At 40.5% G+C, this 27,127-nt stretch overlaps 3 protein-coding genes across 4 annotated transcripts in view; all 3 read left to right on the top strand.

Annotated features, from left to right (window-relative positions):
* Positions 1-9,180, top strand: part of snrnp40 (small nuclear ribonucleoprotein 40 (U5)) — a 25,209-nt gene extending 16,029 nt beyond the window's left edge. The window contains exon 11 of the mRNA XM_015057822.1: positions 7,951-9,180. The gene's annotated coding sequence lies outside the window, so the exon portion shown is untranslated. The remainder of the gene's footprint in view (positions 1-7,950) is intronic.
* On the top strand, positions 202-8,744 carry nkain1 (sodium/potassium transporting ATPase interacting 1). The gene is made up of 9 exons (XM_015057812.1): positions 202-296; positions 445-496; positions 589-818; positions 3,755-3,893; positions 3,994-4,074; positions 5,182-5,379; positions 5,504-5,564; positions 6,797-6,878; positions 7,594-8,744. Exons 1-9 carry the CDS (start codon positions 202-204, stop codon positions 7,601-7,603), a joined length of 948 nt encoding a protein of 315 aa, XP_014913298.1. The 3' UTR covers positions 7,604-8,744.
* Positions 9,181-13,249: 4,069 nt separating the features above from the next.
* Positions 13,250-27,127, top strand: part of pum1 (pumilio RNA-binding family member 1) — a 34,015-nt gene continuing 20,137 nt past the window's right edge. Inside the window, exons 1-9 of one of the 2 annotated variants that reach the window (XM_015057814.1) lie at positions 13,250-13,614; positions 20,037-20,209; positions 22,621-22,743; positions 23,355-23,423; positions 24,061-24,163; positions 25,187-25,380; positions 25,480-25,652; positions 25,742-26,006; positions 26,087-26,180. In XM_015057814.1, coding sequence (XP_014913300.1) covers positions 20,048-20,209; positions 22,621-22,743; positions 23,355-23,423; positions 24,061-24,163; positions 25,187-25,380; positions 25,480-25,652; positions 25,742-26,006; positions 26,087-26,180 — 1,183 coding nt within the window. In that variant the 5' untranslated portion in view covers positions 13,250-13,614; positions 20,037-20,047. Of the gene's footprint in view, positions 13,615-20,036; positions 20,210-22,620; positions 22,744-23,354; positions 23,424-24,057; positions 24,164-25,186; positions 25,381-25,479; positions 25,653-25,741; positions 26,007-26,086; positions 26,181-27,127 lie in introns of both variants that reach the window. The other variant, XM_015057813.1, reaches the window with a different exon arrangement.

The following is a 27,127-nucleotide window of genomic DNA, read 5'->3' as shown; positions in this document are numbered from 1 at the left end:
CCCCCCCCCCCCCCCCCCCCCCCCCCCCCGGCTCCTCCTGCGCTCACCCAGGCACCGATTGTTGACAAAAGACGCTGCGAGACGGAGACGTTGGAGGCCAGAGCCGGTGCTGGTGAGTAGATCTCCCCGTTAACTTGATTCTTTATTTTTTTTATTTTTAAGCTTCTCCTAGCCTAGCAGAGCGGGATCCCAGCGGGGAGAATGGGATGGAAACCCGCCGTGGAAGGAGGAGTCCGGGCGGGCTGCTTTGTGTCCGCGGCGGAGGAGCCGACCGTTAGCCGTAGTGTTAATGCGGGGTCGGTCCCCCCCCCCCCGCCGCCCCCCCCCCCCCCCTCCGTGTGATCCGGTATCATATGATGTTCATTTCAGTCTGCAGCCTGGGGCAGATTGTGACAGCTTTCCGTCTCTCTTTGTGCCTTTGTGTGTCTCCCCCTTCTCCGGAAGGTGTGGCCGAGGTGATTCGGAGTCGGACGGACCTCGCAGCAGCAGCAGGCCGGTGTGAAGCGGACTCCCCCAGCACCTCCTTCCTTCTCATCACCTCTCCCTTTTCCTCCCCCTGAAAACATTCCAGCGACTGGAACTGTGTAGACAAAAGCGGAGGCTAGAGATGGATCAGCCACTGTGAGTGGAAGCGCCGGAGGAAGCGGCTGCGGTGGCGGCGGCCTTGTGCAGGTCTGTTCATCCCGGGAATGGTGTGAGCTGAGACGGGAAGGCAGTCTGGATCTGACCGGGGACTCGTCGTTTCCCCGGAGCCTCCGCGGCTCCAAGCCGCGACCCGAGCCCTCCAAAATGGGGAAGTGTGACGGCAGATGCACGCTGTTGGTGATCTGTTCACTGCAGCTGGTAAGTGAGCATGCTTTGATACAGAGCCGGTCCAAGACTGAATGGGGCCCTAGGCACATATTGTAACCAACATAAATCTCTTCTAATGTTCCTTGACTATCACTCAAGTTTAAATCCCTGCATTTCTCCAAATTACATTTAATTTACACCAGATGTATTAACTCTTTAAACTCTGATAAAAATAAACAGTTGTAGGAAAATCTTATACTTTAAAAACTATGTTTTTTAGATGGTTTGACAAAATATCTAAATATTGATATAGTTACATTAATATTACATTTAGCGTTCAACAATATAGAGTTGACGTTTTTGCTTTTTCTATCTAATTTGAAGTTAAATCAGGTATAAAACATACATACTGACCCATAATATAATTTTGTACTTGAAGTATCGCCATAAAGCATTTCATATTTACGTTACTTACTGTGTGACTCTGTTAGACAGTTTTTTTTAAAGGACATAAAATTTGAAAAAAATTTCATGTTCGGTAGTAATCATTCCAACATTAAGAGTTTGCATTTCACGAGGAAACTGTTTCTTGAAAGTTCACACTGCCATCTTTGAATTTTGGGTAACACTGGCACTTTTCTTCAGTTGTACTTAGATCCTCCACTAGAGGGCATATCATTTGATATAGCAGGTTTTTGAGGGAAATTACTTCTTTTTTTTTTAAAGATGCAGAGGTCTCAGAAATTCATCCATCAAAACTGATACATCTAGCACGACAGGTGTTTGTATTAATATGTTTTCCTGTTGTCATAGATCTAATTAGTTTTCTTGTTTTTGAGGTAGAAAACGCAGAGTGAAACCAGCTGGCTTACTTTTACTACATTAATCTGTTCCACATGTATTTTAAAACTTGTTACAACGTGACTACATTGATTCACATGTAATATTTTACATTAAGGACCAGAAGTTTTGTTTTGCATGATTAGCACTGATAAATCACCCTCGTTTGGGAGCCCTAAGCAGCTGCTTAGTTCACTTTTTGCCTTGGGTCGGCTCTGTTTTAATACATGTGTGTGTTTGTGTGTCCACAGCTGAGACTGCCTCTCTAACCACCAAGATATAATTAGAGCGGCGTGCTACAGACACACACATTGTAATCAGACATTTTTGTCCAGCCTCCCTGTACAGTCACACACTCACACACACACATAGCTTTGAGCTGCAGCTGCTGGGGCGCCATCCCACATTACAGGCGAGGCTGTGGTTCCCTGAAGGAGAGGGAACAGGGTAGCCTCTGCATGTTGGTGTAGGCAAAATCATGTGAATCTTTAGAAGAACTCGCCCATGAACGTACGGGGCCCTAAACGGAATATAATTAGGGGCCCCACTTCCTGTTAAGGTCACCAGGCACCACAGCACCATTAATGTGCCATAAAAAGTGTCCGAGATCAATTTTTTTTTTTCCGTGTTGTCCATTTTAACACTATAGTTTCATATTTCCTTACCGCACCAACAATAAAACTGATGGTGTTGATACAGTGGTAGAATGATAATTAATAAAGAGCATGCTAAGAATGTTGTAGAAAATGTTGTTTCTATTACTTGTTTGTAGGCCTGTCACAATAAACAAATTGATTAATCACAAGATAAACTAAAGCAAACTCAATCATTTTCATTTGCTCGATTTGTTGTTTTTCTCTTTACTCTCTCCTTTTTTCCCGAAACTGGTGTTCAGTCTGATGCTTTGGTTTCATTTATCCCTTTTTTGAAAGACAGTTTTGTCTACGGAGACTTCAGAATTCATTTTAGTTGTCGTTTCTGTTGTTTTGTTTATTTGTTTTGGATATTTAAAATGTTTTCCAGTTCCAATGCGTGAATGTTCATCAAAATTTTAAGTTTATTGATCTTTGAGAAGGTGTTGCATTATTCTTCCATTGTTACTATCATATTAGTTGGAAATTGTCTGAAAATACCAATATTATCATTTATCGCAATAAGTTTTGGGACATTTTATCGTCTGGCAAAATTTGTTATTGTGACAGGCCTACTTGTTTGGCAAGTATATTTGGCAAGATGTTGCCATTTTAATTGGTTGTAATAGAAAACTGTCATTCATGGAATCAGATAGATGTATAAATGGAAAACTGAATTACTCGAAATGTCATTAATATTTAAAGCTTGATTAGAAATTAGCCTCATTCTTTTTAAACATTCTACACATTTCAGGTTTTCAGAGCCCAGATATCTTCAACGGCTCCTACTGGTCTGGGGCAGCAGCCCAGCTCGACTATACGAAAAATGGCCAAACTTAACCAGCTTACAGTCACAGAGAGATATAACATTAACAGGCACCACGACGCCTGTTAATGCATAATCAACACATACCCTGCATCACTTTGCTGCCATCTAGTGGTTAAAGTTATGATAAATTCTACCTGATTTAGCTAATTTACATAAACTTTTGCATAAACTTTACATAAATTTTTGCATAAATTTGCATAAACTTTTGATGGATTTAAAATCCCTGTGACAGCAAAAGTATTGTTTAGGTTTTATGTAATGCAGGTAGTAAAGTGTTAAGACATTCCTTTTATAATGTTTAAGACATGGTGTGAGTGTGCCTAGCAGCCTCGTTAGAGCTGCTCATTGTGGCCATTGTTTGCTGTGCTGATGAGTTTTTGTGCAGCAGAGGGATTTGGCCCATAGATTCTCATTAGTTTGGCCCAGCTATTTTTTTATTTATTTTTTTTGTAAGGGGTGGTCCTTTTTACAGTCCCTGGACTGGCTGGTGCTCCAGGCAGTTTCCATGGTAACAGCTGCGGCAGCCTCGCGCATATGTGTGTCCCTGTCACTCTGTGCGTGTGTGATACCTTGATTAAGTGAGGACGCTTTATGTCCCTGCGTGCTTTTGATTATCCCTCCACTGACAGGCCTTTGTGTGTGTGCATCTGAACCTCCGTAGGTGGCGGCTCTCCAGAGGCAGGTGTTTGACTTTCTGGGCTACCAGTGGGCTCCCATCCTGGCCAACTTCCTGCACATTATGGCCGTCATCCTGGGGATGTTTGGCACTGTGCAGTTGCGCTTCAAGTACCTCTATTTTTAGAGTGTCCAGAAACCCCCCCCCCCCACCGCCCCTATCAGCATCCTACACTGAACTGATTTAATTTCATAAAAGCACTTTTGATTGGGTCTTTCTGGCAGTATGCAGTATGGCTGGTCCTGTGGGTTGGATGGAACTCCTTCATTATTTGTTTCTACCTGGAAGTGGGAAACCTGTCGCAGGTAAACGCATTCAATTCTGTGAGAGTCCATGTGTTACTCTAATAAAAGCCTATTTCACTACTTTTTATATAATCTATTTTAAGAAAAAAAAAAATAGTTTTGCGTCACTTGTTTCAAATCAGTTTTTCAGGTTAAAAAAAGTCATAGAGTTCAGATTATGTGCTATGTTAAGAAACCAAAATTCCTTTGAGAAAGTGAGATGATTAGGGTAGAAAAAATGAGCAGAGCTTGTGTTACAACTGTTTCACCTTTCAGTATCGCTGTCGTGACACCAGAAAATAATCAATATCAGTAATGCTTCAGTCCATAATAGATGAGTTGGGCCAGCCTCCAGCATCACCGTTGTGATTTCCATAAATACATTAATCAGTTATCTCAAAATTCAAAAAAAAAATTTATCTTTTATCTCCTCTGGAAATAGTCACAATTCTACCAGGAGAAATTGAATTAATCTGCCATGAACATAGATTCACTCTTTTCACACGGTGTTAATTTTGGTAATAATAAACTGTCATCCTTCATTTCAAACCCAATGACTAAAACCAGGATAGAAATTTCTGTAAACTAACAACATGAGACAAAAATATAGTCAGAAATAATTGTAGTTGTTTCTGAAAATCTGAATGAGTTAGAAAAACATAGTCACCGAGATTTAATCCTGGGCAGTAGATAGTGAATTATGTGATACACATATATGTGTCTTAGCGGCAACATGATACTTGCCTAAACAGTATAAAATTGATAATTTTCATTCGGGTTAAACAAACCTAATGGTGATGTTGTGTATCTACTTTTGAAATTTGACAATTTCAGGTTTTGAATGGGCACAGTTTGACTTAAAATTTCAGAGTTCCTCTGCTTTAACAGTTTCTAATTTAATAAAGAATGTAGTCTGTCTTTTGTAAACAATGGTTTGCTGTGTAGCTTTAAGATTTCCTTCTTGCATAGAGATTGCACCTAAGTAAAGAAGAATTAGAGCATGTTTAAAGATACCAGACCTCTCCCTCCAGTCTTTAAAAGTCTGTTACGTCTGAAGACTGATTGGTGCTCTGAAAGTCCCTTTTTGTTGTGCGGAGAAACATCTCTGACCAATCAGACGCTTTCCAGGACAGGGACTTTCTCATGACTTTCAACACGTCCCTCCATCGTTCGTGGTGGATGGAGCACGGCCCCGGCTGCCTCGTGACGCCAGTGCTGGACTCTCGGTTGGCCCCCGACGACCATCACGTCATCACGGTGTCGGGATGTCTCCTCGACTACCAGTACATCGAGGTGTTGAGTTCGGCCATCCAGATCCTTTTGGCTGTAAGTGTCTTGACACGAGACTTCCTATTAAAGTTTGCTTTGGCACCCGTTGTTGTCTTTATTTTTCGAAGACTGTTAAACCAAAACGTGCTCTCTGACTGGAATGTTTCCAACTTCTCAACAGCTCTTCGGCTTCGTGTACGCCTGCTACGTGAGCAAAGTCTTCCAGGATGACGAGGACAGCTGTGAGTGCTCCCTGGGGGTCTGCTAGTGTCGTGACAACGGTATCGGGTCGACTCGTTCTGCTGCCGAGGATGTTCTTTTTCGGGAGGGGTGGTGGTGGTGGCGCTCAGTAGGTTTTGGGTGTGAGAGAGATGCCATCTCATTGTTGTCTTCTCTTGCGTGAGTCATGCTTAGAGATCTGAGTGCGCAGGATTCCCTCCGGGTGATCTGAGCTCCCCGTCTGTGGGTAGCATTACGTGGGCTGGAGTACTCCCACCGCCACAGCGGCTGTCTGTCGGGCCGGCCATCTGTGGGTCTGGCGGGTCTTTCTCATCGGAGTTTAATTCTCACTCTATGAGACACAAAAATTGGTGTATGACGTAGCACGTATGATTGATGTTCTTTTTCTGAAGTCTGAAAGGTTTTGCTCTCACATGGATAATGGAAATAATGCCTATCAGCATGTGTCGTCTTCAGCATTACATTTTATATGGATGTTAGTAAATGACCGCATCATCCTCGTGAGTAATTATGACTCATTTATGAGTTGCAGTGCAATGAAAAATATTATACAGTCTGCTTGGTCAGATTGAATGGTTCCTCTGGTAAATCACTTAAATGTGGAGCAGACCTAAGTCTATTAACTACTCATGAAAAAACGAGAGAATAGAAAACACACCTTTGAAGGAAAGCAGATGTGCGATGACCTACTAATCTAGTCGCCTATAGTTTGAGTGGAATGTTCTCTGATTTTTTTCCCATTTTGAGTTATTAGAACTGATTTTGAGTTATTAGAATAAACTGGCTATTGGGCTATTTCATATTATTTCTCCAGGGAGATAGAGGTCCATTCCTCTGAGACACTCTTAAAAATGGACATTCCGGTAAGGCCATGAGGCCAGAGTCAGAGCGTCAATTAAAAATGTTTTGAAACCTCTGGATCTTTGGCAAGCCAGGCTGGCGGAGGACCAAACGTCATCCTGCCGTCAGGGTCGGGGAGCAGGGTGGTAAGAGAGGTGAAAAACTGCTCAGCTGTTGGGGAAAAAAAAAAGATGCATTTTCTGGTCACAAAATCAGCAACCATCCATTTAAAGGGCCTCTGTGCACAACTGTAGATGTTGCTGTAAATCCAAGATACAGTCAAATGAATTCATAAACTCTCTTATTGTTATAGATTCTGATTAAACTAGAACACTTGGGGATATTGATGTTATATTTCTCTTTCCTTTTTTTTTTTTTTTTTTGCCTTTTCAAGTTGACTTTATTGGTGGATTCGACTCGTACGGCTACCAGCCACCCCAGAAGTCCTCTCATCTGCAGCTACAGCCTCTTTACACGTGAGTCACAAAGTATTCACACATGTTGAACTACTCCACGTTTTCTCACAATACAACCAAAAACGTTAATGAATTTTATTGGGATTTATGTATAACGAACCATCGTAATGGAGTCCATAATTGTTGTGAAACAGAAGGAAAGATAAGCATGTATTTGTATTGTTACGTCCCTTTTGTTCTGTTCTCCCTATATAAAAGCTCAGTTCAGTCGATTTCTTTCGGAAGTCATTTAATTAGTCAACAGAGATACCGGTATAAATCCAGCTGTACCGAGGAGGCATCAGTGATGTAATAGCGAACATTGGAGAGCATTATGGGAATAAAGATGTGGAGATGTTTCTGAACCAGTATGACAAACTTTGGAAAAACTCTCTGCGCTTTTTAACCCATCAACGTGACAAACTTAAACATATATTCATAACTGCAGCAAAAGGTTGCTCTCCAACCTATTGACATAGAGAGGCAAAATACAAATAAAGATCAGAGTTTAGTGGATTCTGTCAAATAAATTTGACAGAATTTATTTGACAGAATAAATCAATTCTATCAAATAATTTATTTGAAAGAAAAAAATCAATGTATAATTTCCCCTCCTGAAATAAGTTATGCACTAATGTGTTTAATTTGAACATATAAAATCATAATAAAATACGCTGTATCTCTTATACCAAAGGGAATTAATTTTGACTATGATTTAATCCTCTCCTCCTCCCAGGGCTGGTTAAGTGTCGGTAGCGCCCCCTTGAGGCCCAAGCCTGAAGTTGTCACTGTGGATGGAAAGAAAGAAAGAAGCGGCAGGTCGCCCACCACCCCACCCCCGATTACACTCACTCGTTTGTGTCGCAGTTTACCCGAGGAACGGACCTTAGACTCCGGAGAGGAGTGGCGGCGTGAGCATGTTTGCGTGTGTCTGTGTGTTTTGTGTCAGAGGAAGGAAAACTGAAATCAGCCCTGAAACGAACGTGACAGAGCTCAGACACGAACCAGCGGTTCCCGGTGCGGAGAGGAGCTGGAGGGAATTCAGAGAAGATTCACCCAAAACTGCCAGCTCTGAGCGCTTCCTCCCGAGTCGAAATGTGTGTGTGTGTGTGTGTGTGTGTGTGTGTGTGTGTGTGTGTGTCTATATATGCGTGTGAGTGATACCACTGCCAGCTCCGCGCTGGTGCTTCGTGGTTGTCCTCTGGGCTCTACGGCCACTTTGCGCCTCTGTTTGTTTGATTTCTGTGTGTGTGTGTGTGTGTGTGCGTGCGTGTGTGTGTGTGTGTGTGTGGATGTTTTCGGAGGGGGCGGAGCCGCGCGATAGACCGAGGCACAGCTCATACCTGTTGTCGTTTTAGAGTGTGACGTTAAAGCTAGAGCAGTCCTGCAGAGTCCTCCTCCCAAAGCCGTCTTTCTTTCCTCCCATGCTGCTGCAACTGCTGCACACCTCAGGCCCGTAGGAGAGGGCATCGAAACCACAACTCCTTAAAGGATCAGCCTCGCATAAATCAGTGTTTGTTCTGGTACAGAATAACTAAACAAACAAGCAACCAGAGTGTTAAGTCTGTCGTGCAATAATCTCTCTCACACACACACACACACACACACACACACACACGCACTCCGTGTGACTGGTGTTATTTTGGACTGTATTGCAGCTGTTGGACAGTAATCCGTCCATGCGATGTCCTGATAATAAAAGGTGCCAATTTCTGTTTTTGTTTCCAGGAATATCTGTCGGGCATGTGTTCAGATCAGATGGCTTTGGGATGAGGCATTAGTGTGTATTTTTATTTGAATTTGATGGGGTGGGAAGTAGTAGTGTGCATGTAAATAACCAGCCGATGATTGTTTTGTTGGTTCTATTTACAGAAGGAAAAAAAGAAAAAGAAAAAAAAGAGGGTCACATCATGGAGAGAGTGGGAGGGATTACAGCAAATTTGTTTTGCTTTGTACCTGTTTCTCTTCTTCTCTCTTTTTGTATATATCATGTTGCCTTGTTTTAGCCAGTTTGCAGTATTCCTCCTTGTTGTATCAGGAAGACATCGAGTCCGAGCAGCTCGTTCATTGACTCTCATCAGAACAGGGGTGGGGGGGCGAAGGAGACTTTAGAGACTTTTTTTTTTTTTTTCCAATAATAAATGTGTCAGAAAGTGAGAATAAAGGAGACAGGTATGAGGTGCAGACCTCGACGGGTGTAAAGTAAAGTTTGAAATAATAAAAGTACACTTTCTACTTCAAATGTGACTTCTGTCGTCATCTGCAGACACGCTTGTCTCACTGAGACTGTCTAAAGGTTTAATAAACTTGAGTGCTGTCGCGACTGGTTTTGTTTCTCTGCATCCCGTTTCACTTCAGTCCTTTGTCAGCCGTCAGCCTTGAAGATCTTCAGCGTACACGGGAATGGCTCTTAAAGAGACAGTGCGCAGGAAAATGTGGGAGCCGTTCCTGCAAATACACTCGAGAATTTCATTTTTTTTTTCACTTAACAACATTAGCGGCTCAATCCTTTCTGGTGTCCCAGTATGTTGAAATTGGTATTACTTTAATATTATTAAGCACTACAAATTAGAAAATACTTTTTTTCATAATGTCATAATGTAATTTTTTTTTTACCGTCACAGACACTAGTTTAATAAATGTCAGCATAACCCCCACCACCAAAATAAATAAATAAATAAATAAATAAGCATAAGAAATGAGCAGGAGTATTTTTTTAATCCTCATTAACTTTTTTTTTTCTTTTTTACAATTTTACAACCATAAAAGGTGGATTTTATGTGCATGTTTTTTGGACTTGGTTTGTATGTGTCCGAGTACCGACACATACAAACATGCTAACAGCATGAAGAAGGGCTCTGGCCGGCATCAAACCCCTAAATCATCCTGCTGGACAGCAGTTGTGTTTCTTTTTCACTGACCTCACAGAAAGACTATACAAACATAAAAAATGTCCTGAAATATCTTATCTGATGGATTACTCTCGAGGAACATAACTGGAAAAAAATAAAAATAAATAAAAAATAATAATTGTTTGGTCTACCTTGCAAAAGCTTTAAATGTCTTTTCAGAGGAATCTACACATTTTATCCTGATTTCAGTTGTTTTATGTCTGCGTGGCTCTTTGCCAGACCTCCCTCCCAAAAAAATGTTTGAGGTTTTTTTCTGATAAAATAGAGGAAAATAAATAAATAATAAAATCAAATGGCTAGGTGGATGTGTCTGGGAGGTTGCGACACTACAAATGCATGCATTACAAAGATAAAGGAAAAATAATCCTGAATCAAAAAAAAATCTCTAATCTTATCTGTATAAATTATGGAAGCTGGTCTCTGCCTGCCCCTCTTGCCCACTCCTCTCTCTATGTTTATGTCCTGCATAAACATAAGGCTCGTGGATAATAAATCTGGCCTTACATTTTACCCTGTAATTACATAAATGTAATCTGGTATGCAATTCTTTCCACCACGAGTTAGCCTGGACTGTTTACTTATTTATCGCCCACCAGGGTATAATAAATAATCTTCTGTTTCCACGCTATTTATATGAGTCATTACTCTCGTTTTGACTATGTTTATCCATGGCGTAAAGCAAACAAGCAGTCTGTAGTCAATGTCCCAAAAGTGCCCATATTTCTCTAAAGGTAACCCAATTAACGGGAATGTTTTGCATCCGCATTACATCATCCACACACTGTCAGCACTCTCTCTCTCCCTCTCCCTCTATGTGTGTGTGTGTGTGTGTGTGTGTGTGTGTCTCTGGGTGGACACTGGCACATTCCCAAATGCCCGCTGGGGGGGGTCTCTGTATTTAATTATTTATTTATTCTCCGAGTAACACCCCCTCTCTTTTCCACGCCGTCCCTTCACATTCCTGAGATGTAGCGGAGCGTCCTGAAGCCACGCACTGGATGGCCGTGCGGTGCAGCGCGCCGCTGCCATGGCTGCACGCACCCCGTTACCGTGGAGACCCGGTTGCTTTGTGTATCCGCCACAACGAGTCGTCTTTCTATCACCACCCAACAAACAGGAATTAATACCCAACATTCTTTACATAATTTTAATTGATAATTCCCTGATATCGATGCCAAATCTTATATTATTTGCTACGGTATTTTATCTAATTAATTAGTGTTTATTTAATTTTCTGGGATGTTTATTTTACTGAGGCAGCAGCGAGTACAGCAAATCTTTAGCACGACCGGCTTTGTGAATGGGGTTAAAAACAAAACCTTAACAAATACGGCGAACAATACCAGCAGACAAGACACTGGCGCTTAACAAAGGGACCGGTGCGATGTGAACCCTCCCTCTTAACTCTGTTGGAGGCTATGGCAAGCTAATTCATCATATAAATGGGAAGATATCATTTTGCCAATATTAATCTTTTCCTGGACAAAATAAAAATTTCGGGAAACTTTTTTTACATTGGAGATAATTTACATGTTTGTCATAGGACAATTGATTTCACTTTTCCCATTCGTGTGTAATGCCAACACGTTCTGTGAAGTACGTCATTGTTATTTCGGATATCTAAAACAGAATCATCAGCAGGAGAAATGTACATTTTTAATTTGAATAAACCACTCTTCATTACTCAGTCGCACTGTTTTTTAATACATATCTAAATGAACAACGTTTAATATTCCATTTACTTAATTCTGAATATGTGTAACATGACAACAAATTTTATTAAGGAATTCACATTACTGTTTGAATTTTTTAAATCAATGTTCAACAATTTAAATAAATCAAATTTGCCTTTTAATTATTGTTTTCAGAGGCAATACTTGATTTTTTCCCAATTTTATCCTAATTTCACCAGTGACGTGGTGCTATAAACTCTACCAAAAGGGGGCAGTAATGCATCAGGTTGGGGAATCCACCACAAAGACTTAGTGGATTCTTGTTTTAAACACATAAGGAAATGAATAATACTGATAGATTAAAGAGTTCCTTCTGAAATTATATTTCCTTTTGATAAACTTAAATTATTGCTTGTGTGAGTATTCTATAATCGGAATGGGATTCATACTGAGTATAAGAAAGCACTTTTTCACCTTCATCAAATTGAAATTAGTAAAAAACAAAAAAAAAAAAAAAAAATGACATAAACGCAATATGCCTGTCTGGAAAGCATGGATAGCTGAAGCAGAATTGAAATAAGAAAAAAACATTTTACATATCTGCCATACATCTGCCATTGTAACTGGATAAACTGTATACATTTTTTTAATTATTATTCTTATTTGTTTTATATATATGCAAAATGAAGAACAATCCAGACATCGTTAAGATGATTTTAAATGTTCAAAATGTAACGATAATAGATGTTCCCAAATTCAAAAATACAACTATTAACACACTTGATCATTTAATACGGCCATCAAATCGAAAGGTAATAGTTTTTCCCGGCACTTTGCCATAATTTGATGCTAATAATATTTCCACAAGGGGCAGTAATGCGTCTAATTTGTTTGCCAACCACTGTGAGACTTTCAGAGGTTCATCATTCTTACTAATAGTGACATAAGAAACAGCTTTCTGTTGTCCTCACGCTTTTTCAGCCATATCACAGCTAGAAAAAAATGACATTATGCTTTACCAAACAAATTAGTAATATAATATAATTATTCTACAGCAGTTTTGTCTGAAATGTCTATACTTCAACTTTGAATAACTAAACATTTGATTGTAACTATCCAGAATACATTTATAACAGGTTAAATAAAAATGTCAGATATCAGATACCATAATAGGAAGAAAAACAATATTTAGAAATATCTTCATCTTCAGTGATATTATGGATTGTAAATAGCTTATATATATATGTTTTTATTATTATTTATTAAACTCTCACAAAACTTTATATGTGCCAGCTCTTTTGAAGCAGAAATTGAGGTCATCAACTTTCCTAGTGCCAATTCCAACTACAAAGGACTGCTGTATTTGATTGCTAAGTTTAGAAACTAAAAACATTTTACTTCTCGGTACCATGATATAATATGTGGATCTGGATAACTGCCACATAGAACATATAGGTTAGGTTGATTAGTATCTCCAAATTCTAGATGTGAGAATGTGCAATTTAAGCCACTAATAACCATTGAGTGGCACGTAAAACCCAAAAGTCATAACAGGATTTCCAGAGTTTAATGAAGCCTCTTGCTCAGGCAAGACTCAAAATTTATAACACAATAAAAACTCGGACAATTTAATAGATTCATATTTTTAAAAATTATATACCAAAGTCACTTGATGCCATGTGTCAGAATGTGCTTTTCTGAGTCCGTGAACAATTTGAGATTGTTTTGTTTGCTTGTAAAACTATTTGCACTTAAGTGCCAAAACATTTGAGCAGGTGATAAAAAGGACAACTTCTGTCCTTCCAGCATTTTTGTGCTGTTCAAAATACACCTTTTTAATCAATTTGAATGATGGTTTAATGTGTTATGTTTTCATTCGCTGGTGCTAATGTTTAATTTCATGTTTAATTCATTTGTTGAGGATATTAGTCATGCACTTTAACCCACGAAGTATCATTTATATCTAAAGAACAATTTTGTAAGTTCGGTTTGATTAGATATCGCTATGGCTTGCCATACAGGCGCAATGAACCGTACGCTCCCTCTCATCCCTTCCCGTCATGCGGCGCTGCTGCCTGGTCCTCCGTCGAACCGCCATGTTGTCGGAGTGAAAGCCCGGGGTGTCAGAGAGAAACTGGGGCCGAAATCCGCGACCATCCACCCTCTCCGCCGGTAGGTATCGGCTTGACTCTCTCCTCTGTTTCTCCAGACTTTAGTTATCGACGCCCCGATGCAGATATTGCAGCTTTAGTGGGCCAGGAAGTGGTGAAATAAGAGGGTTTTGTGAAGCTGGAGAGGCAGTGCACCTTTCTGCTGCCTGGCTCCTTCCTCCCCTTGTGTCGGTCTTCCGCTCCAGACAGTTTTCGGGCCTTTGTTAGCATCCGCGTCAGCTTTATCTACCCAGACAACCGGGTCGCCAGACACGTAAAACCCCTCGGGTGTTTATCTATAACAGAAATATGAAGCCGTGAGCCTACCGAGGCTGTTAAAATCATTGCTAGAAGCCCGTGTTTGCAACCGGTTGGAGCTTGTAACGGGAGGCCGTGTTATTGTTGGTAGACACGGGCAGCGAACCCTCCGTAACTCACGGATAACCGACGTGAGCGAAGGCCAGTGCACGAAAAGAAACCCTGGAAAGCGTGAAGCTTTTTCAGCCTGCATCTACGGTTTCTGTTTGGTTCGTGTGTGTGTGTCGGGGTGGTTTGTGTGTGGAGGCATCAAACAGTATCTGTTGTTAGCCGCAGGTTGGGATTGTCACACCCCTGTCTGTGCCCGGAATGCGGTGGATTGAGCCCGGTTATTGAATGATTTACCCCGCTAGACTGTGGGAGACTCTGCCCGTTTCCGGGTGCCGAGGTGAACTGAGAGCACACCGAGCAGTGTGCGCTGGATTTCCGGGTGTTTAGAGAACTGGAATGAAGAGCTAGCATTTCCTTGTTGCTGAATGAAGAGTGCAACAGGAAAACAAAGGCTGCACTCGGTTTGTGAATGGCCAGTTGGCAGGCTGGTTTGTTTTTAGCTGCTGGAGGTGTTTAGCCGGATGGTTTGGGGCTATATGTTTCAAGGTGGTTTTAGTTATCCAAGCTATGTGTGTTTAGAGGACCTAAAGTGTCAGACAGGCGCACACAAAGATAATTACTATATATGGATGAGTTTAGAAAGGACTGCTTGTCACTCCTTCTTGGCCTGTAGGGACACTAATGTGAGATTAGAGCCTGTTGGATAAGGAGAGGTTGTAAAACACAAATTATGCACTGCTAGACACCGCTAATGGTGTCATGACCTGTACAGCACCTTGCAAGAGTAGCCATACTGCTTTATCTTTTTCACATTTTGTTACAGTTTAAAGATCAACTTTTGTAATATTTTATTGGGATTTTATATGTTAAACCGACACAAAGTAGTGCGTAACTGTGAAGTTGACCCAAAACATGCACTTAAAAATTGCGAGTGATGTATCTTTCTTGTACAGTAGGGGCTACGCGATTTTAGGGAAACGAGCAATACGCGATATTGACATCACTTAGAATAAACACATAATCACAGACAGCCTGGATGCTTGGCACTTAAATAATTATCGAACATTTGCTGCGGTTCTGGCAGCTCTTTGCTTGCGATAACAAAATATTATTTACAGTTTTATTATTTACAGGCAGTTTTCCGGGGGTGTGTTTGGACCAGCTTAAAAATGTTAGACCACTATCCCACTCAAAAATACCTCCAGCTCAGTCAGAGTGGAGAGTCTCTGTGAAGATGAATTTTCCAATCTTATCACAAATTTTGGATTGAATTTGAGTCTGGGTTTGATCTAATCCACTGCGTTGCAACTCCAGCTGTATGTTTAGGTTCATGGAAGGTGAACCTTTGCCTCTTCCAGGTTTTATTGTCTATACTGCGTTTAGATGCACCCGTCTTCCCATCTGCCCTCTCACCACTTTCCTTGTACTTGCTGAAAAAATACATCCCCACTAAGGCTGTGGAGCACATCTCAACTAAATCGTCATAGCGATGTCAAACACAAACACTAATCACCATATTTACCAATATTCTCAGCATCGCCGAGGTAAATTGTCCAAGTTATTTGAAAATCAGGCGCCATTTTTCCTACTACTTCAGTTACCTACTACTTTGTGTCGGTCAATCACGTAAAAGTTCAACTAAAATCCATTACATTTTGTGGATATAACGTAACAAAACCCGAAAAGCGCACATCACTGAATCCGCAACCGTAACCCCCGCGTGTTTCTTCAGCTTTAAAACCGCATTTAATCGCCACACGGCCTTCACTCTTTCCCCTGATTAAGTAACCGGGCCACCTCTGACCTTTTGAAGATGACAGCCACTAGTTTGGCTCCATATCTTGCAAATAAAGTGAGTAATCTCGCTCTTGAGTGTGCACACATCCTTAGATAGCGTTATTATTATTTTTTTCTTTCCCCCAAGTAGTTTCATTTGCGCAATATGCTGAGTGGCGAGTTTGTTTGGTATAAATAGAAAAGGCGAACAGATTTAACAGTTACTCTGTGAGAGAGCCGTTTGTTGTACTTTGGAGGCACTGACCTTTGTTTTTTCCCGTTATTCCCATGCTGAAAGAAATAAACAGAAAAACCAAAGACGGAAAAGTAGTTTTTTAACAAATGACAAAAAAAAAAAAAAGCATTGTAGTCTGACACATGATTACTTTTGTGATGGCACTAAAAACAAAATATCTGAAATGGTTGGTAAATATTGATCTCCAGCTGTTTCTCACCACAAACTTTTCTTTGGATTAGTTTCATAACTAAAGCATTTCAGCTATATAGCACTATGAGGACCAGAAACCAGAACACTAATCGGTGACTTAGGGCAGATTGTGCATGAAGCAAATAATTGCTGGAATATTACAAATAATTGTATAACTGTCGACTCAATCTGTTGTCTTAAGTCATGAGCTTTAGATTAGATATAGTAAAGGGATTAGGTACCTACTGTGACCTTTTTAAAATGAGTTTTTGTCATCTTGTGGCTATAATTAATCTTTAATATCAGGTCGATCCCTTTAATCATTTGATTTCACTTTTCTGTGATGCTAACGTTAAGCTAACTTTGATAATAGCTGGACTTCTGTGCGAAACCTGTGACTTGACCGCTAATTTATTTGTTTTGTACGTAAATTATTGGTCAAAGTGTAGACGAAATATGTTGAAATGTTCAAAGGCCAAAGAAAAACATGTCTCCAATAAACATCTTGAGCCCTCCAAGACCTTTTTGGAAATTATTCTGCCAGCTGCTGAGACAAGAGTGAAACATTTTGGTGTTAGCTTTTCTGGAATAAAACAGGGCAATGATCCAAACCACTCAAGTTCACCTCTTAATGGCTCCAAACAGGAAGGTTTTGGAGTGGCCTAGTCAAAGTTTGCACTTAAAATTCACTGAGATACTGTTACAGGACATTAAACCCTCTTTGTGGATGGATTTAAACCGTCCTGTAAAGAAGAGTGGGACTGCGGACTTTCTCACTTCCATTTTTTTTTTTTTTTTTTTTTTAAGAAAATGCCTGGTGGGGGTTTTTCCTGCCGGTGGTATCACCGCCAGTTTTGGGGACAGTTTTCTTTTTATATAGAGACTTTACTTTCTACATCCGCTCTTTTTTTCTGACCCAGATGCTAAGTGATTATTGTTGCATCTGGGCTCCTAAAGCCCTGCATGACTGCCAAAACCGATGTTTGCGTTAGTGGTAGAATCATTGTCCAGAGTGGTCCCCCTCTGCCTCTCATGATTGTGCAGATGTACTAGTAAAATTATTTTGGCAGTGCTTTTATGCAAACACCTTTTAAATCAACTGTGTATCTGGAGCCAATAAAATCAGTTTATTTCTTCATTTTGTTCCCGCCTCAGTATAATCTATTTTTGTGGACAAATCCTAAATCATAAATTAACAGCAAATTTGACATTTAAATGAAAACCGCATCTCAAAAAAAAAAAAAAGGGTTTTACAGGGCTTGGCTAAACTGGTTCACATTTGCCCAAATCTTCCTCTGGTCTGGAAAAATGATGTTGGTCACACAGTGATTATGATAGTAAACAAAGTTCTCAGTTTTATGTACGTAAACTTTTCATTATCATATTATTCTTTCATTTGCAATCATTGGGCCACATTTCAAAGAATTAATCTTGTATGGAAAACATTATTTTTTTTCCCTTCCCCACTTGTAGATGGTATAAAGTGGATTTAAAAAAAAAAAACCCATCAGTCTCTTTAAACGTTAATTTATTCCTTTACTTCTCTGTGTGGACTTGTTTCCAACTAAAACCCCCAGGGCATCTTCTATTTATGGTGTTGTCAAGCTGTAATATTGTTTCTATTATTGCTGTTGTTCATGTTCCAGTCCTGATGTACATCATCGGGTTTTATCTGATTTGTAGCTTCCAATCTAAACTAAACCAAAACAAGAATTTTACCGTTTAAGTCACCTCAGCCGTATTTAATCCTCTCCACCTTCTAATCAAAATAACTCGGCCTGACCAATCCAGACTGTAAATTACGTTACACACAGAGAGAGTCTTTAACAAACACTTTGAGATTTGTGATGCATTCATATGTGAAAATGGTAAACAAGGCTGTTATTCTCAATCCACCGGGATTTACCCGTTTTGTTGATAAATTATTGAAATAGTTTTATTGTCCAGCACTGGCACATTGTTTTATTGAGTGTAAACTGTAAGTGAACAACGACTGCATCCATGAAAATGTCCACCTGGTAAAGCCTGCACTGTTTTATTGGAGAAACGTCACTGTTGATTTGTAGGGATGCACCGATCCACTTTTTTCATTACCAATGCCGATATTTGTGTATGTAAGGATCCTCAATTCTTCCTGGGGTCCACACCAGACGTTACAGTTAAATCATCGTTTACAGACATTGCAAAAAGACAAAACAAAATTAAACACAAAATTCAAATCAACCGCTTCAACAGTTATAGCATCTTGCAAACATTACAAAAAAGCATAGCAAAATACAATACCACACAAACAATTTCAGCAATATCAAAACTAAGCTAAAAACAAATGATGACAAACTTAAAATATACATTTATTTAAAAAATGCATACATAACCCCTCCCCTCCGCCACTAAAATAAATAAACAATACTTAGTCTGGCGGGGGCACAAGTAAAGCTTGGTGGCCTGCCAGGCTTAATAATACACCGGGGGAAACCCTGAGATACTTAAATACTCAGCAGCACAGTTTTCACTCTGTGCTGCTGTTTTTATTTAAGCAGTTATGAGGCACGGTGATGAAACCTTATACTGCTGCTGCGCAACTTACTCAACAGGTTGTTGCTAGGTAACCAAAGAGCGAGCTAGAGTTAGTTGATGCCACCTTGAGAGGTTGAGCAGCTAAAGCCTTTTCCTCTGCCTACATCTCCCAGAATGCTGTGCGATTCTGGCTCAGAGTTCAGTTAAATTATCCAACATTCTATTGGACGTATTACCTATCGATATTGATCACGTGTCCATTGAGATGTGCATTGCTTTTGATTGGCTGCTTTGTACACGTCAGCCTGTAACTGAAAAGTCTGTGATTTTTCGCAAATAACTAATAATACGCAAATAATTTGGAGTACGGTTCACAGAATTAATACCAAACTACTCTACACCCCTTTATATAACTAAACTTGTCAAATTGCTGATATGTCTTTCCAGCTGACTATTCTATCTTTGAAACAGCGCTTTCAAGCCAAACCTAAAATTTGTGGAGCTGAAAGTACCCCACACTTAGATTTATTTATTTATTTATTTTTCATCGCTGCAGTTCCAGCTCTGGCTCCGGCCCTGAAGAAGTGAACAAGCCTCATTAAGAGCTGGAACCAGACTCATATTGACCGACGACAAATAAAAATGTTGCCAGCATCATATTGCAAATCTGTGTGATTTTCAGTTTTGGTCTGACTAATTGAAGATTTTAAAAAAGTGCAGTTTTAACACTGTGGTATAATGAGCTTCTTTCCTCTGTGCTGTTTGTTTTAATACAACCTGCCATGCAGTCATTTTTGACCAGTGAAGCACAGAAAACTGCTTTTCCCTGAATTTATGAATGCAGCTTTCAAATGAAGGTACAAAATTAGTCGACTCCTGTGGACCGGCATCTCTAATTCCCATTCATAGTCTGTTTATGATTATTGATCTGAGGTCGGAAATGCCATTCTGCATTGTAAAGAGCTTTGCCAGTATTTCTATACAATATAAGACATCTGTTTTAAAGTGATATTGATTGAAAATATATAGACATGTATTGATAAACTGTCTTTAATCTCGGATTCCGTAATGAAATACAGAATTACTAAATTAAATTTTAATAATTTCACTTTGGGTTGGGATACTACAACTTTTTGTTTTGTTTTTTTTTTTTTTTGTTTTTTTTCAGCTGCTCTGAATTTCCTGTTTGGCCTTTATAGCAGCCTATAAGTCAGTAGGAATCATCTTAAACTTGCCTGGACAGATCAAACATGTGTTTCTACAGCCTATTGAACCAGTAGGCAAAAGTCGTCTTCTAACACGTGTGCGTGTGTGCGTGTGCGTGTGTGTGTGTGTGTGTGTGTGTGTCTGAACAGGCTGTGGTGGAATGAGCAGTGTGTGTGTGTTGAAGAGGAAAGCAGTGCTCTGGCAGGATTCATTCAGCCCCCACCATAGAAGTACATCTCCCAGCATGCCTGTGGTGCTGAGTAGCGGAGGACATGCCCCCCCAACTGGACAGACCCCTCAGGCCACACCCCCCAGTCAGCAGGTAATACCCACCACTCTGATTCCTCTTTACTTCGGGCTCATTCATAAATCAATGGATGCATCTGTTTAAAAAGAAAGCGGGAAAGTTGAGCTTATTTACTTCCTTGTGCATTTACATATTTATTCAGAGTCCAGTTTAGAACTTAAAGGTGACCTATCATGCTTCCCTGAACAGGTTAGGTTAGGTCTATGGGCTAAACAAAACATGCTCTTTACATGTTTTGCACAAAATCATCTAAAATGAGACTAATGAGCGATTAGAATAAGCTGCTTTAGGACCTCTTGTCACTTTAAACCCAAATAAGCTGCTGTTGCTGCCGACCACGCCCACCAACTCAACGTTTACACTTGCAGGTGAAAATGGCTGAAAACAGATGCACAATTATACAGCCGTACATCTTTGAAAAGCAATAGTAGAGCCTCCTGCACAACCAACAATGACTCAGCAAGTGGTTTCTGAAAGGTTAAGACAACATCAAGACAATTCGTCTTTTCCAGCAGCCAAATGTGCTGGAGCTCTGCTGGGGTTGCTAGGTGATGGGTTGGGCTCGCTGGGGTTGGTAGGTAACAGCGTAGTGCGCATCAATTTGACTCAACATTCGGGAAGTTTTTAAAATAGCTAATTATCCAGAGAAGCTGTGTTTTTTTTAATTTTTTTTTAATGTTTTCGCTGTTTTTCGAAGCAGTCGAGACCGACATGGAAGAATAAAAATGTAACCATAAATAAAACAAATTATTAATCATCAGAATGGAAGTTATCAAGGTCATTTTAACTTATCATGCAATTAATTGTGTTCTTTGAGTGTTCATGAAGCCAAATACTCAAGCAAGGTTTCTTGGACACTTGGGAAAACGTTCCCACAGCATTACAGATTCTTCATCAAGCAGTAAGATTTAGGAATAGATGCAGGTTTTCATGATTACTAAATCTGAAAATGAGTTATACCTCACTAGATTACAAATCAAATATACATTAAGGTTTTCTCTAATGGAACTGAAAAATTATATTGCAACAAATGTGCTTCACTTCTTGTTTTTTTTTTTTTCTGTTTTTTTTTTTGTAAACCTAATCCGTTTTGTGTCTGTCATTTTAAGATGCGTCTTATCTTTACAAACCACTTGCATCTTCTGTAGAGCAATCAGCAATTAAATAAAAACATCTTTTAGAGACTTTTTCACAGTCAGTTTGTAGAAAAAGTACTCAAAGTGTAGTTAATATTCTTCACCGTCTAAATGGTGAGCTGTAGAAACTGTGTTGGTATTACTTCACAAATGGGGAAAGTAATTCATAGATTATAAACATTTAGTTGTTTCCCTCGGGTTGGTTGAGGCGCTGCTGTGTGAGCAACACAGTTTAGTTGCTCTGACAGCCATAGTGACTGGTTGTCAGACAGGACAATCAACATGCCAAAAATGTATAGTAAAAACAACAAAATGTTAAAATTAACTTTTGACGACCTAAGAAGTGGTTACCAGATCTGACTCTTGTTGCGTCAGTACTGCGCTAAATGCCTTATTTGATCTGGTTTTAACACTTTTAGGTTATCTCATAAGAAGGAACCTACTTTTTTTTTTATAATATCATTAAACAGCAGTCACTGTAAGTCAAATTTTAATAACATTCTTTGTGTGCAGGAGGATGATTAAGTCCATCTGTTTCCAGAGCTGTTTGACCACTTGTGGTGGCAGACATGTTTTTCAGGGGAATTCAGTGTTTACTCTCAGAATGAGTAAGCAGAGAAGTCATCTTTCCTATACAAAGGAGTACAGAAAGTACTCCTTTCTGTTAGAATGCATCAAACTCTTACGCGTCAACATGCGGCCCTGGTCGGATGATGCAAGTCCAGAAAATGTCTCTCTGTGGATTAATTTTTCCTCGGTTGACCCCGACTGATTATCGGCAGGTCAAGTAATGAGAGATCTGGGGCACAGGTTGTTTATGAAACGCATCAAAACCAAAAAGTCTAAATTTTTCGGCCTGTGAAACGCAATGAAACCGTTTCCTGTTCTTTATTTTAGCTCCAGTAAATCAGAGGAAGGTTAAGGTCGTATGTTTTGATGCATAAGTGGAAATAAAATTTTAACTCCTCCTTTGTGTCATTTTCAAAAATTTCTGCCTAGATAAAGGAATCATCCAGGGTCGACATTTGTTGCACTCAAATTGTTCAGTGAGCCCAAAGTTTACACAATGAAATGTGTGTTTTGTAATTGATGAAAACCTGACCTGGTTATTGAGCCGTAAATATTTTTTGTCCTCTTGTCCCGTAGTTATAGAGAATTTTGGATTTCAATTTTGCTTCACTTATTTTCTCTGGAGTCATATTCCACACGTTTGTGCTCACAGAAGCTCCGATTTCTGCCAATTTTATCACAATATGGCGGTAACGATCTCTGTCGGTGTTTTAACCGAAGGGTGTGGCGGGCGCTGGACGTTCCCAGGATGATGCCATGGTAGATTATTTCTTCCAGCGGCAGCATGGCGAGCAGCCCGGCAAACACCGCTGGCCCACTGGAGACAACATCCATGACAGTCAGGTGTGTACATATTTGATTGAATTTGTCTTTTTTGTGTCTAGCTGACCAGCAGTGCACAGCAACAAGCAGTGTTTTTAATGTGTGCTTCAAACAGCCAGAAAACAGACCAACCACTTCTCCGGTTTCACAACAAAATGACTTGAGGAACATTATCGAAATACTAGTTTACCGACCCAAAAGTGTTTACGTGGCATCTGGAGCTTTCCTGGATAATTGCATCAGAAGAAAGTTGCTTTTTTTTTTTTGGGCTGTAGTCTTCGTCATGGTTGTCTTCCTCCTCTTCTCTCTGCTCCCTTCCTGTCTACCTACTGCCAGAAAAATGGAAAAAGGTCACAATAGCCAGCCAAAAACAAGAAGAAGAAAGTTGTTTCTCGGAATGCAATTTGTCTCCTAAATGGTCTCTTCTCTCAGAAGCACTTCATGATTCTCCAGACAAAACAAAATCAACGTTCAGTGTGGCAGAAGGGAGCTTCAAACAAACCCAGAACTTTTCATATGATTTCATGCTTTGGGCAGAGAGTAACTCTTTAAGAGGCTCATTGGGAAGCACACATCTTTATGGTTTTTATGACTCTGTATTTTAAAAATTTATTCATTGTTTTGATGCTCAGGTGCGGTCCATGTATGAGCTCAATCAGGACTTCCAGGCTCTGGCCCTAGAAGGACGAGCGATGGGAGAGGTAAGTCAGGTCCAGGTTTCTTCAGACAATCCCAAACTGTCTGTGCACCTTTTGTTTTCGGAAAGATTCTTGAAACAGAATTGTGACTCGTGATTTACACGCCCAGTCAAACTTAAAATCTTAAAAGTAAAAGTCAATAAGATAAAAGTCATTCATAAATTTGAAGTGTTTCTATCAGGATGAATTTTTTATATCATTTGTTGTTTAAAATGCTGTAAACTGTAAAAAGCACTTTTATCGTCTACAAACACAACGTTTGTTCTCCTTTCGTTTCACATGTACAGGTCACAGAGTTTCTCAAAAAAAAAAAAAAAAAAAGTCTTTCCTCATGTAGCTGAAATGTAGCAAAGATTTAATGACAGAATATATCTAGGCTGCTGGTAAGATCCCAAAACCAAGATACCGGTTTTAAAAAAAGTCATTTTTTCCCATAATGTGGAAAATCCTGGATTTTCCACATTATGGGAAATCCTGGATTTCTTTGACTCCTACAGCCCTTCAGGCAGACTTTACCCTCTTTTTACAATAAAAATTGTAATATCGTGGGCTTTTTTTTCTTTTTTTACTTTTCTGCTCAAATGTTCCTTTATTTTTGACTGTATGTAACCCTTTTTTTTCCCGTGTGTGCCCACAGCAGCTCCTAACTGGGAAGAAATTCTGGGAAGCAGATGACTCTGGGAAGGATGGACTAAAAGGGATCTTCTTGGAACAGTGGAGGGACAGTGCGTGGGGTGCCTCAGGTATTAAGCGTTGTTTGTTTGTTTTTTGGTACAGTGAAGAACAAAACCATGGAAATGAAAGCGGAGGAACTGTCTCTAAAGACAGTTCCTTAATACCCAGAAACCACCTCTGACAGGGTTTTATTTTTAGATCCCTGTCTGAATCAAAAGATGACATCAAAGTGAAATCAAGCTAAATCCTGCTGCCTCACTTCAGCTCAGAGTAGTTATTTCTGTAGACATGACTAAAGATTTTTCTGCTTTCTTTAAAGCTCTGTGGCGCCACACCAGAAAACATCCTCACCGTAGATGTTTCTGCAGGTTTTAACATGAGGCTGGGCGCATTTTTGGAAGTCCTCTGAAGATATTTTACAGGATGTTCAATGTTTTGAAAACAGAAAGGAAAAAAAAATCATGCGTATACCTTCTGAAATTGCAGTATAATTTCTATTAAAAACGATTCTATGTCCTAATAAAAACACATGATTAAAAGTGCTTCTCTGACTCGCGCCGTCTGTGTTTGGAATCCCTTGGGAAGCGGTCGGAGCGCTATGGAAGCGCATTTCCTGCTGCGTCCCGTTGAGCATGTCGCAATAAGCAAATCAATTAATTTCACGATCGATTAAAATGAGTGCAATAAAGAGATGGACAACGGTTGTTGAAGAGACGCTCTCCTTTAATAGCGCTGAAAAGCCGCCGTTTGAAGAAACCCCTCAAACTTTTGGTGCCAAGTATGATGTAGTTAGTTTGCACTTCTTGCCATTTTGGATATTTCAAATGTTGTCCAGTTCCACTGTTAAATGTCCTTTAGAAATTAAAGTCTTTTTTATATATATATATATATATATATATATATATATATATATATATATATATCTTTGAGAGCGTGTACTTGCATCAATATGCCGTTAATATTAGTTGGAAATGGTTTGAATATGGCAATATTATCATTTATCGCAATAATTTCTGGGGCAATTTATCGTCCAGCAGAAGTTATCGTGACAGCCTTGCATTAATCCTGCGTCTCTGTCCCTTTCGCTGCAGATCACTCTGTGTCTCAGCCCATCATGGTGTCCCGTCGGCCGGGGCAGGGCTTCCATGGCGGGGGCGAAGTCGGGGTGGGATCGGTGATGTCGCCGCGCTCTGAAAGCGGCGGCCTTGGGGTGAGCATGGTGGAGTACGTCCTGTCGTCCTCCCCGGCTGACAAGCTGGACCCCTGCCTCAGAAAAGGACCATATGTGAGCCCTTCAGCTTCATTACCTAAACGCTCTTCCAAATCTTGCGTGGATGTTCTGTGTCGTGTTTATCATTTTTCCCGTTCGCGTCCCACGACGCAGGGACAGCGAGACGGAGAGGTGGAGGAAGAGAAGAGGGAGAAGCCGAAGACGGTGTTCGAGGGAGAGAAGCTGAAAGAGTTGGCGGAAAGTGAAAGCGACGTGATCAACGACGTGATCAACCCAAACGGGCTGCCCGTCCAGAACGGCCTGGACGTCGACGTGAAGGAGTTCGGGTGAGAGGCGCTGCGACCGGTCTCGTTTAGAGCAGCGCTCGCTAGTCAGACGTGAAAACTGACCCGGTGGCGTTCTCTCGTCCCCGCAGTCGTCCCCCTGGCAACATGCCTCCGCCCGGCCCCGAGGGCGACCTGCTGGGGGGTCCGGGAGGGGTCGGGCCCGAAGGCTTGACTCCGCTAGGAGGCGGTGGAGGCCCCAAACCCCCTGATGACTTCTCTGGCGTGGACCAAGGAGGCGTCACCATGGACCCCATGGAGTCGGTGATGGAGCCGCTTCAGTTCGACTACAACTCTCAGATGCCCATGGACTCTGCGCCCACCGTGGGCCTGTTTGACTACGCCAACCAGCAGCAGGTAACGGCTGCAGGCGGAGAGAGCACGATGGCTTCTCCAGGCGCCTCAGTTGATGTTAAACTGCGACGATGTGTTCTCAGCTTTTTCAGAGAAACAACGCTCTGGCTGTGCAGCAGTTAACGGCCGCTCAGCAGCAACAGTACGCGCTGGCAGCTGCGCAGCAGCCTCACATCGGTAAGTCTCATTTCACCTGTCCACACTGAAGCTGCACTTACAGTGTTTATATAAAAGAAATAAATGCAGATTATCCAAGACCTCCAATTTTTTTTTTTTTTAAAGACACTTAAATCAATGGAGATTCTCATAAATAGAATACTGCTTCACCTTTTAAATACTTTACTATCGCCGAAACAATCACATGTATAAGGAAGATGAATGTTCAGTTAATATAAAAACGTATTTGAGCTACACAGGTCTAACAGCCAGTCCGATCTGAATAAAACCGTGACCTATCCCTTTAACACAGTGGCAATACTCCAAGAAGCAGACGGCAGCTTGCTCATCATTAGCGGCTAGTTGTGCTGCTCTCACATTGCTTTGTGTTTTGTCTGTCATTCCGCTGTTTTAGTTTTTTTCTTTTTTCTAACAAGTTCCCAAAATGCTGTCACACAAACAATTTAAAAGCAGAGGGCGCTCCTCCAGAGCTCTTTAGCGACTGGTGAAAGCTTGAGGAATAGGAAGTCCTCTGCCACTCAAATATCGATTCGGTAGCGTTTCAGCTCGACTCACCACTTTTCATATCCGTTTCTCACAATAATCACCTACTCTTACTTTTCCAGACACATGCTGATAGTAATCTAGATGGCGCCTCGCCTGGCAGAATTCAGTGCGACAAGAAACATTCTGGCTTTTCCAGTTTGACGATGTGTTGGCACCACGCGGCAGATGCACAACAATGTCACGCTGTGTTCAGCTCGTCTTTGGTGAAAATGTTCCAACGTCGTCTGCACAGTTATAAAACGTTGATGGTGTAATGCCTGGTGAAAAGGTTGGGAGTTTTCTTAAAAAAAAGAACAAAAATAAAAACTATTTAAGAACTCTTTTTTTTTTTTTTTTTTTGCCTGTGTGATTTTGGGGAAAACAGATTTTTTTTAATTAAGAAATTTAAAAAAAAAAAAAAA

Source organism: Poecilia latipinna, unplaced genomic scaffold (genome assembly GCF_001443285.1).
Source record: "Poecilia latipinna isolate Pla-1442-1.1 unplaced genomic scaffold, P_latipinna-1.0 Scaffold1494, whole genome shotgun sequence".
NCBI lineage: Eukaryota > Metazoa > Chordata > Actinopteri > Cyprinodontiformes > Poeciliidae > Poecilia > Poecilia latipinna.
The sequence above is the reverse complement of the archived record's forward strand: the minus strand, read 5'-3'. Positions and strand labels throughout refer to the sequence as shown.

Coding starts and splice junctions, on each gene's coding strand:
- nkain1 (XM_015057812.1), top strand. CDS start 202: ATGGGATGGAAACCCGCCGTGGAAGGAGGAGTCCGGGCGGGCTGCTTT. Junction 819..3,754: donor TGTGACGGCAGATGCACGCT/GTTGGTGATCTG, acceptor GAACCTCCGTAG/GTGGCGGCTCTCCAGAGGCA. Junction 4,075..5,181: donor AAGTGGGAAACCTGTCGCAG/GTAAACGCATTC, acceptor GACGCTTTCCAG/GACAGGGACTTTCTCATGAC.